This window comes from Phytophthora infestans, genomic scaffold (assembly GCF_000142945.1).
Source record: "Phytophthora infestans T30-4 supercont1.25 genomic scaffold, whole genome shotgun sequence".
Classification (NCBI taxonomy): domain Eukaryota; phylum Oomycota; class Peronosporomycetes; order Peronosporales; family Peronosporaceae; genus Phytophthora; species Phytophthora infestans.
In genome coordinates, this window is record NW_003303734.1 from 1,719,443 (window position 1) to 1,731,021 (window position 11,579).

Below are 11,579 nucleotides of genomic sequence, written 5' to 3' on the forward strand. Positions count from 1 at the left end.
CTAACGGAATTACACGGTGTAGAACACACAGGGGTACGAAGTACCTGCAGAGCTAACAAACGCTCAGTACATAAGTTGGAGAGCTAACAAGGTCTCTCAGTACGTTGGCTGAAAGCCACACGTTATGCATTTGATTAGGTTAAACTATGCTTGATAGCTAAACACATATTTGTTTTTACCCCTAGGCGGCTTGGCCACAATAATAGTAAATAAAACACTTCTGGTTTTGAAGCATAAAAGTTAAGGTATTAACTTTGAGCCCTGGCCTTGGTCTGTAAGTGTCCTTTGGATAAGGAACTTAGTATTAGTGACTCTTTGAGTCGAACGTCTTCCTCTGACGCTAAAGCTACGGCAGCCCCGCTGCACTTGGTAGCACTTGTAGTCAATCCCGCTCCTGAGTCGGTAGACTTTATCCTTTGCGGGGATGAAGCACCCCGTGTTTGCGAATTTGCTTCCGGCGCAGCAAGACCCGCTTACTAAGCTTATGTCCCGGAGGGTGTGGCCCATCTTGCATCGCAAGGTCCAGAGGCGGCTACCGCGAGGCTGGAATCGTTCTCACGCTACAAGAAGGCGCGCTAGGATCACGTCCAAGAGAAGATGAGCGCCGCAACGGCGGCGGCGTGGATACGCGTGAAGTGTCTACAAGCCTGATACAGCTCATGGTGAGCGTAAAAATCTTTGAGGGAAAGGGTGGAGAGAATCTTCTTCTCTGGACCCGTGAGGTCGAGATGGCCATGGGATAGGCCCTGCTCCAGAATGAGCATCAGCGCGTGGCGCTGGCTATCTTTAGGCTTGGAAGTCGCGCTCGCGAATGGGCACTAACGTGCGGCACGTCTGTTGACGCTGCATTTCGCACTTGGGACCAGCTGAAGCAACGGCTTTCGCGCGTGTTCGCGCCGCCTAATCAAACGTACCGTATCCGATCGAAGTATCTTGCTACCCGCCAGGGTAAGAAGAAATTATTGGACTATGACCAAGAGTTGAGAACCCTTGTCGCCGGAATGACGGCGTACCCTCTTCCAGAGCTGGTCAGCGTGACGTGTTCACGAAGGGACTTCGTGTGAGCGCAGCTCGATCGGAAGTGTTCCGTGTACACCTTAACGCTTTCGAAGAGGCGGTGGATGTGGCATTGAATGCCGAGCACAACTTCAGGTCGGCGCGACACGGTTGAAGCGCTGATAGCGCAATCTCTTCGAGCGGCCCAGAGCCGATGGACCTCAGCTTTGCTAAAGATGAAGAAGCGGAGCTTCTTGCTGCGGAGCAGCGGTGCAATAGCACTGAACACTTGAGGGCCTATTGCCCTCTGCGTAAGAAGCGCGAGGCTCCGGCGAGCCAACCCTCCGGGTCATCGCCGCGAAACGACAACTCCCAGTAGGCGCGGGGCGACCTACTGGGAAAGAACTGAGTTCTGTTGTGCCTCGACGAGGTAAAGGGCAACGGGGCTCAGCCCCGAAGAGAGCTTAGCTCTCTTACGAGAAGCGTGTATGCAAGCCGAGCGTGAATCCTCTTCGAGGAGTGATGGTGTTGCTGCACCCGGTGGTGGTGATGGAGATGTCGCCACACCGCCCTCATCCAGCCGGGCTCAGTCGCGGAGGGAGAGGAGAAGAAGACGCAGGGCGTCTTCGACGTCGGACGAGGTGTCCAACGTGATGAGCGGTGAGACTCCACGTGATTGCTGTGAACTGCTGTACACGCTCATGAACGGAGTGACAGGGGAGGTAGAAGGCGACATCAGCCTTGACACTCTGCCCGCTGCAGATGCTCTGCTAGTGCTGGACAAGATGTCTATTGCCGAGTGTGGCGAAGCCTTAAAGGCAGGCGAGCTAGCCGAGGTGGCCTTGTTGGGACCTGAGGATGTGTTGAACTCCTCATCCGTCGTGGACGACGCGGTCCTAGAGGACACCAAGAAGGCGCTGGACGCCAGAAGTGGATCGGCGATCATCAAAGATCCTTCGGATCCCTTCTATCGTGTGGTGAAGTAGTATGGAGACTTTGTCTCGAAAGACCCACTGATGGGCCTGCCTCCGGATTGACGCATGTGTCATGAGATTGACCTGATTTCTGAAACCAAATACTGCGTGACAAGGCAGTGGCCTTTGCCGAGAGAGCAGTGTGACGTCATTGACGCATTTTTCCGTGCGAAGCACGAGGCAGGGATGGTGCGTGAGACTAAGTCTTCGCACTCGACACCCACGTTCTGTGTCAGAAAGCCGAACGGCAAGTGGCGCATTGTTCATGCTTTTAACAAGCTCAATGCGGCCACTATCCCGGCGCATTCGCCGATTCCTCGCAAGGATATTCTGCGGAACAATATGGTAAGTAGTGCGTCGTACAGCGCGCTCGACTTGGTCGATGGCTACTACCAATTGCGCATGAGAGCGAGCGACATTCCGCTGACAGCGGTGACTACTCCGAGCGGTATGCGCTGGGAGTGGCTGGTCATGCCCCAGGGGCTGTCGAACGCACCAGCAGCGTTCAATTGTCTTGTGACGCAGTTGTTTAGGCCCCACCGGGCGTACGCTCAGACGTACTTTAACGATATATTCGTCCATAGTCGTGCCGAGCACGGAAAGTCAGACGTGGATAACCACGTTGACCACTTGCGAGCAGTGCTCTAGTGCATGCGCACAAATAAGTTGTATGCCAGCTTGGACAAGTGCGCCTTTGGCGCGAAGGAGATACGTTTCCTCGGGTGCTTCATTGGGAAGCGTGGCTTACGGGCTGATCCTGCCAAAGCCAAGGTCATCGTGGACCGGCCGGCCTTCAAGAACTAAAAAGACTTCGCAATTGGCTAAGTTTAGCCAATTACTTGTCAAGTACAGAGCGAGCTACGCGGAAATGGGTCGGCCATTATCAGATCTCCTTAAGAACGACGCACTATGGTGCTGGAACGTCGAGTACGACGGAGCCTTTGAGGCTGTAAAGAAGAGCCTCCTCCAGGCTCCGATCCTTGCGCTACCGGACCCGGATAGCCCGTTTAGCGTCGTGGCTGACATCTTCGATTTTGCAATCGGTTACGCTTTGCTACAAGCAGACACCGAAGGGTGTGAACGTGTGATTGCGTTTGAGTCTCGCCAGCACAACGCTGCAGAGAAGAACCATCCAGCGCATGACAAAGAGCTAATTGCCATGAAATATGATCTAGTCAAATTCAGGGTACACCTGCTAGGCTCTAAGCCTTTTGTGATCTTTACTGATCATGCGTCGTTACGCACTGCGACACAGTCGTCTCATCACTCTCAGAGAATGGCAAGATGGCTTTCCTTCTTTGCCGAGTATAACTTCGAGGTGAAGTACAAGCCGGGGCGGCTTAATGTAGTGGCCGATGCGCTCTCGCGCAGGCCGGACTACGAGTTAGCCCATGTCACGACAGTGACGTCGTCAGTGCCTGACTTGACACGCGGAGCTTACGCACAAGACAACGTGTGCGTAGCGCTGCTACGGGCCCTTGAGAGCGAAGAGTTTAAAGACTCTGACGAGGAATTGTCTGTGCGCTTACGCGCGAGGCTGCATCGATTCTCGCTCGATGGCGGCCTTCTGTACTACCGCACCGACCCTGAGGATAACCCTCGAGTAATCGTTCCTCATGATGAGGATCTAAGGTATCGAATTCTCTATAAGGTTCATGATACGCCCGTGGGCGGGCACTTAGGTCGGGAGAAGACCTATGGCTCGGTGAGCTCGATGTACAGGTGGCCTAAAATGTATAAGTGGGTCGGCCCATATGTACGAACGTTCGAGACGTGTCAACGGACAAAGTCCGCGCCGAGCACGGCAGCGCCATTGGCGAGTTTGCGTGTCCCCAAGGGATGTTAGCAGTCCACGCGTATGGACTTCGTGTTTGGCCTTCCCAAAGATAAGGCGGGAAACACGGGTATTGTGGTATTTGTAGGCCGATTGAGCAAGATGGCTCATTTAGCGGCGGCGCCGGACAGCATTGATGAAGAGGGTACAGCTTTGCTGTTTTTAGACTGAGTCTTTCGCCAACATGGCTTGCCTGAGGCGATTGTCTTGGATCGAGACCCGCGCTTCACCGCGAAGTTCTGGACGTCCTTCTTCAGAGTGCTCGGCACTCGTTTGGACATGTCCACAGCGGATCATCCGCAGACCGACAGTCAAATCGAACGCGTGAATCGCGTTGTGGATGATACCCCCCGAAGCGTATGGGCTGAGGCGCCAAAACGCTGGAGCCAGATGCCCCCGCTCGTTGAGTTCGCATTAATCAATGCAGTGCACGCCTTGACATGCTACACGCCGCGCTATGTGAACGGCTTGGTAAGCCTTCGCGTCCCACTGACGCCGCCCCGCAGTGGCTCAGGGCTTGATGGGGGAGGTATAGCCGAGCGGCTAGCTGACGTCAGCCCTGTTGTGGCTCGAAAGCAAGTCGATGACTTTGTCTCTTTGAGACTGGGTGTAATGCGTCAACTACGCGACGCTCTGACTGAAAGCCAAGACACGCAGAAGGAACATGCAAATGCCAAGGGCAGAAGCAATGTTGAGAGGTTTGAGGTCGGTGGCTAAATTTTATTACACGCTTAAACCCTACCTACTCATGCAGTGTCTGCAGTCTTTAAGACAAAATTGAGCCCACGGTTCATAAGACCGTTCAAGGTCGTGGCCAAGAAGGGCCTAGCCTATACGCTTACCTTCCGAAGACGATGCGCACGCATCCGGACTTCTATGTTGGCTTGCTTAAGCCATATCAAGACCCTGCTTAGGTGAGCGCGGAAGCGTTGGAACCAACGGTGGCTGGACCACGGACAGCTACAGGGCAGCAGGTGGTGGACCCACAGATGGCTCATCAACAGCATGTGGCAAAGCCACAGGTCGCGGAGCGAAGTGCTCGAGATGCAGGAGCAAAGCAAGCTGAACGTTCAGCCGAGCGACTGGACGCTTAAGGTCCGAGATCTGTTGTGAGTCAACAATGGTGGCTCTATACTATCCACAAGGTGGATCATCTCTTCGAGATCGACCGATCGACGGTGAACGGGAACGTTTGCTTCGTGGACGCCGGTGTCGTATGGACGCAGACACCGTTGCAGCAAGTGCTGATTCTCACCGAGAGAGCCCAGCTGAGACAAGGCCTCCTCCTGCTCTGCTCTGTGAGCATGGCTATTTTTACTTCCACGTGGGACGCCTTGTGGCGCGGCGTAGACGCCAGGGTCGTACCCAGTACTTGGTGAGGTGGAGGGGTTACCCACACTCACAGAACTCATGGGAGTTTGAGGTTATCCTCCTGCAAGATTGCCCTGACGTCGTTGACGCTTACGACCGGGCACATCATATGCCGAAGCGCCCCCAAGGCGTGCGACAGCGTCACCAGGCGCTGGGCGCCTCCCACTAGAGTGGGGAGCGATCAGGTCAGTAGTTGAGCTCAGGCTCTGACCAGTGGCTGCAGCAGCCAGCTCGTACGTATGGGCGGTGCTCGCAGCGGGAGCAGGAGGTGGAGAGACCTCGTGGTGTTAGGGACATGGTCCCAAAGGAAACATGTGCTTTGTGCTGTGAACAAGGTTCAGGTACAAGCGTCTCGATAGACGCATAGTTGTTTTGAAACAGCTTGCCCGATGATCATGATCCAAATGTGGATGCGCTGTAACATCGAAAGTGGTGTCCCGGACGGGGGTCGAACCACTGGCCTTTGGCTTGCCAGGCCGGAGCTCTACCATTGAGCTATAAGGGCGATGCCCGTACGTCAGTCCGAGAACGGACTATTCATGGTATGAAAGGGCTGCGCCCGAGTGGATTTGAACCACCGACCTGTGGCCTCCAAAGCCAACGCTCGACCATTGATCTATAAGGGTGATGCCCTTAAGCTTGTCTAAGGATGGACAACCGTTCGTGGAACGAGAGGGCGACGCCCTGGTGGGATCGAACCACCAACCCATCGCTTGTGAAGCGAGTGTTTAGCCGCTGAGCTGTTGTCGACGACTCGGATGAGTCAAGAGCATAGCTCTAAGCGGTTTGCAACTCTTGGAGTAGGCGCGGAGCGCGAGCGTAAGCCTGAGACCGCTTGAGAACACGATGCGCGCTGCGCTTGGAACATTGGTTGTGGGACGACGACGAGAAGCTGGGCCAAAACGATGCGTAGGCGTTTGTGAGCTCACGGAGCTGTACAACGCTGGTGTGAGGTGTAGTAACCTCCGCCGTCTTAACAAGACGTGACCTCGCTGAGTAAAGTTTCGAGAAAGAATGTTCTCATCTTAGTGGAAAGAGTGCAGCGGATTTACATGGTGCGGAACACACAGGGGTACGAAATACCCGGAGAGCTAACAAACGCTCCGACATAAGCTGGAGAGCTAACAAACGCTCCGACATAAGTTGGAGAGCTAACAAGGTCTCTCAGTACGCTGGCTGAAAGCCACACGTTATGCATTTCATTAGGTTTAACTATGCTAGATAGTTAAACAGATACATTTACCCCTAGGCGGCTTGGTCGCAATAATAGAAAATAAAACATTTCTGGTTTTTGAAGCATAAACGCTAAGGTAATAACTTTGAGCCCTGGGCTTGGGCTGTAAGTGTCCTTTGGATAAGGAACTTAGTATTAGTGACTCTTTGAGTCGAACGTCTTCCTCTGACGCTAAGGCTACGGCAGCGCCGCTGCAGCTGGCCTGTATCACCGCGGATATGACCTGTGCCCAATTAGTGACGCGCTCGATCATATGGACTGATACATCATAAGCGTAGGTACCGTAAGCTAGCACGATGATGCAAAAGTAGAGAGATCGCAGCAGTGACCCAATGCATGGGTGTTGGCCATCACGATCACACCCATTTACGGCATTGCGGGATATGCGCGGACACATCAAATAGCACGCCGGGTAGTTAGGTAGACAACAAAGTACTTCATCTAATGGACATGAGCTACTTTTCGATTCAAGTATAAGATATCTACGATCTAATAATTTGCCTACAGCCATGTGGCTTCATATATTCGTCGCACATATCGGAAATGCCAATCGAAAAGGATCTACGCCACTCCGTCAGGCAGTAGCTACGCAAATAAGTCAGTAAGTAAGTCAGCTATGCAAGTAAGATCAATGCATGCGGAAGATAGTGGAAAAGCCCCTTCAGTAATATTATAACGAGCTCAGCCGAACACTTTCAAGGTATGTTTGTGGCGCCCATCGGCAAATACTACCTGTCCTAAAAGATAATTCGTGCGAGGAGCCGACCAAATTTTGCTCTAATAGACCGTCGCAATCAAGGATATGGTGTCGACAGCCTCACGGGCGATGACGTGACAGATGGTATTATGTTTGAGTTGGCGTATTTACGCCATGATTTCTCACCGATCTATGCCAATTTGGATCATCATTGATACTGACACGTCTTTTGAACAGCATACAACCACGCGCGTCTGCGATTCCTGTCATTTTGGGAGCTATGAGCTCAAGCGATATTATAGACAATACCTTCCCGGGTAAGATGGTTCTCATCTTGCAGATCACGTTAAACCCGAGTCATGTCTCCTGTAACATGTGAGCACTAAGCATATGTGTGCAGTGTGGTTTTAACGGGTAACAAAAGTAGATCACAGTATACATATATTATATGAAGTTTCGCTCCTCGTAGAAACTCTAAGCCCACCGCAACGCAACGGGGGTGGTTGGCCCTCTCTACACCAACAAACCATGCCCTAGCGTCCGCGGATCGGGCGCCCAGAGCGCTAGTTCTATCAGGCTAGCACTGTGTCCGTCCGTCCATCGCACGAAACGCTCAGATTTTTTAGCCTTCTCATTTGTTGCCGAGCGGAGCGAAGGCGGCTCCAATTGGTTTAAACTGAATTATGTAGCTTACATCAGTAAATTTATGTGATTTACAGAGCACATATGGATTTGCACACGATTATACATTACTGGTATTGTCAATTCTGCAAGAAATTTCCGTTTCGATCAAATTTATAAACGGATCCGCAACCGCTCGGTAGCATACTACTGGCTAAAATCAGGAAAGATGTGCTCGCTCGCCAACAGCGCACAATAAGGGAAAATAGAGCTGGCCGCCACTAAGCAACATGCTCAATCAAACACAGTGTTCCACTGCGTGTACGCGCTCTAAAATCTTGGCTACACTCGCCAGCAGCTCGCTCATGTCTTATACAAGGACGTAAGAACTGTCGGTAACTGGATACAGGTCTACGAGGACACAGATACATTTCAGCGGGCGAACACAGAAGTGGACAGGAAAGCTACATCAGCGCATAGAGAATGGCTCAGCAACTATTATCAGAAAAAAACCGTTTGCCTACTTGGACGAAGCACAAGCTGCTTTCACTGAAGCTCACCACATTTCGATTTCAAAGTCATCCGTTTGGCGCATTATCCACCACTTCAGACTAACTTGGAAGGTCCTTGAAAGATGTGCAATGCCTATTAAAAAAGGCGATGTATTCAGATTCGTTGAGGAGCTCAGTAATGTTAATTGGAGTCATCAAAACCTTGTCTTCCTAGACGAAGTATCCTTTGATAACCGCGGAATGATACGAAAAAGAGGATACTCAATGAGGGGAGAAAAGGTTGCCGTATGTGGAGACTTTCAGAGGAAGCCAAGGATTTCAGTGCTAGCGTTTATTGGAGCTAACGGTTTACTCGACTACTACGATACACAAGGAACGTTCGACAGGCTAAGCTTCGTGAATTGTTGCAAAGATTTCGTGTACTCAGCACGTAAAGGCGTAAATCAATACCCGGGATCTAACTCGGTGTGGATTCTCGATGGAGCATCAATCCATCGCCATCCAGAGATTATACACTACCTGCGAAGTGTCGGCGTGGTCCCTATTTTTTTGCCGGCGTATTGCCCATTTTTTAATCTCATTAAATTTCTCTTTGGGTACGTGAAGAAGGCTTTTATGCGACACTATGACGAATCTAGTGGCCGGGACCTGACTCCGTTAGCTGTGAAGCCGTTTCAGCGCCTTGAATCGTTCGACATGACACGCGTGTTTGAGCACTGTGGTTGGATGAAACAAGGCATTTTTAATCCAGTCGGGCCACTCTCTAAGGAGAAACGACAGGTACCAGACATTTGGGACGGGCAAGAACAAGTCGACTGCCGTGAAGATGAGTTAGGATTTGTAACGCACCAGTCGTTAGGCTACTGAGTATCCTACAATTTACTATCTACTCTTCATGATCGATGTCAGCAATGTTTTCAATCAGTGGAGCAGGATCGACGACATCACTAGGTGGGGGGGCAGTAATTCGTCAATGAATGCCTCGATGATTGCCTTTCTGTCAGCTAGTCGATTCTTTTGTGCTTCAACCCGTCTTACAAATGCGTCAACATCACGACGGTGTTGCTCATTATCTGCAATAGCTGCGGCAACACAGTCCAGTGCGAGTCGAGATGATCGATTGAGGTTTAAGATGTATTGCTCAAGAAGCAAGTCCGCTGCGTTCAGTAAATTCGCTACGTGCACCGGAGGTGGATCTGAAATTGCATCAGTCCATGTCGATCGATTTAGGTTTCGCGTAATAGAGTTCGCCTACATGCGCCAAACTTTTGCCGATCCTTGAAATCGGCTCCCCCAGTGTTGCTGCAGTTGGACAACCGCATCGTGCAAAGTGCTCTCCGCAGCTGCACCAGCTCGATCGGTTTCCGGAGGTCGAATGCACGCCTCTTTAAATTTTGGAGGTCTTGAGCCTTTGTTATTTCAAGGTCAAATTCGTACACAAGAAGCTGTACAGTGTGGCGACGTGTACTTTTCACCCACTGTGCCCAAGCGTCTTCTGTCTTGGTACTTTCGATCATGTGCCTTTTAAATCTGAATTGCATGCGTTTGTGCCGTTCTTCCTGGAAAGTAGTCTGCAGTGACCACTCGCCATTCGTCTTAGCTGCCCGTCCTTTGATGTGACTACGAAGCTTTTCGAATAGAGAAGTGATAATGTCGTTAAACATGGCTCCACACACGGTCCTCTTATCTAGCGTGACGCCAGATGCATCTCGCTGGCCAATTGTAGCCTTGATAATTGGCTGGACCACCAGCGCTAGCTGCCGACGTTCTTCTGAGTGCGCTGCGCTTGGCGACCGTCGAACTCGAGTTCGTACCCGCTCAGGATACGGAGAGACGCGCGTATGAGACGTCGAGCTTCGCTGTGATCTCAGAGCTGTCAATCTGGTTGGTGTTGTTGCCTCTCGCTCGCTATCACGAGTCGCCTCCATGTCTCCAGTCCTCGGGCTTGGGCTCGCCACCTCGACGCCCCCCTTGCTTGGTCTTGGGTTCGCCTCCATTGCACTCGTGTTGTGGTTGCTTGCAGATTTCTCTCTGGGAATCTGGTCAGATACACACCATTATTGGAAATACACTATAAGATAGGTAGGGCGAAACTCAGATCGAAACTCCGGAGCGGTTCAATCGGCCGATTCGGAAACTTTGACTACAACTCACTATAATCGTTTTTATATTACGAAGTTTTTCTTTTTTAAAAATGCATGTTGCTTTTACTATTTGATTGCTAAACAGGCAGAGCCACTTATTCTCAAATGAAATAGCCCCTCTTTTGCTGCAAGGTGCTTAGCGTACACGTATGAATGTGTGTTTTCGAGGGTACAATATTAATATACGTAATACTATGTTCATAATAGTTTCTACAAGAAACAATGACTAAAAGAATAACTATAACTATTTTGTTGTAGAAATATTAAGAAAATATCTGAATGTGAGGTAACTGAATGAGCTGAAAATAGTAGTACATTTACAACAGAAGATGGCCGTATCAACAACGCTGTGCTAACAAACGCTGTCACTTGATCAATAAAGATAGATAGTTTTAGACTAAAGGGTTGGGCTGGTAGTGCTGCTGCGCAGCGCTAGTCGCCCTGGAAAGCCAAAGGCTTCGCACCAACTCCCTTACCATCAGAGGGGTCATTTGTTCTCTTAAGCGCACTACTTCTAATGAAAATTTACAAATTCGTAGTAATTTCCAATCAGCCGGGAGGGATTCGTTGTCCTGAGTGTTTTTTTCTTCTTGCTGTTTACATTTTGCAGATTTTAACACCTTTTTTTAAACTAGACTCGATCACCTGTAAATCGGTTGAATTTTACCGCATCTGCTCTAACAATCATTTACAGATAAGATACAGTACCACACTAAACTCCAGCACATCCAGAATTTGTAAAAATATAATTTTAAAGAAGGTAATACGATTTGAGTGAGGTTATCATTTTCTATAACCGGAAAGCTCGTTTCTTTCAAAAGCTCACAACCACAATTTCTCAGCGAGCTCGCCAGCTGCGGTGACCACCTCCCGAGGGCACTATATTTCGTCGCCGTGGCGTTGAGTGAGCTGCTGCGGTTATCTTTGCTCTACCTACATGATACTCTACTCTTCTGCTCGTCTACTTATCGTCCACTTATTTACTCATCTCCGCTCTGCTCGGGGAAGAGTTGGGCCGGTCGAGTCCACCACTAGTGACGCCCGCGGCGGCTGGCCCGATACGGCCTAACGACACCTACGAGCGGACTTATCACTTCGCAAAAAATACCGAGAGCTCCAAAATCACCATGTCCAGGATCCTTAGCGTCTCGATGCTGCGTCAAGGGGCAGCAGCAAGGCATTGAAACAACTGCAGC

The 11,579-nt window shown here is 50.7% G+C and overlaps 1 protein-coding gene, 1 non-coding gene and 1 pseudogene across 3 annotated transcripts; all 3 read right to left on the minus strand.

Moving 5' to 3' along the window:
* Nucleotides 1–5,729: 5,729 nt before the first annotated feature.
* On the minus strand, nt 5,730–5,801 carry PITG_27956 (annotated as a pseudogene). Its single transcript has one exon. The product of its transcript is annotated as a tRNA-OTHER (tRNA).
* A 51-nt stretch (nt 5,802–5,852) lies between these two features.
* PITG_27957 lies at nt 5,853–5,923 on the minus strand. The gene has a single exon. It is a non-coding gene; the product is annotated as a tRNA-Val (tRNA).
* Nucleotides 5,924–9,099: 3,176 nt separating this feature from the next.
* PITG_13141 (uncharacterized protein) lies at nt 9,100–10,236 on the minus strand (the record flags this gene model as incomplete). Its single annotated transcript, XM_002900616.1, has 3 exons — nt 9,100–9,111; nt 9,278–9,435; nt 9,495–10,236. 3 exons carry the CDS (start codon nt 10,234–10,236, stop codon nt 9,100–9,102), a joined length of 912 nt encoding a protein of 303 aa, XP_002900662.1.
* Between the last annotated feature and the right edge of the window lie 1,343 nt (nt 10,237–11,579).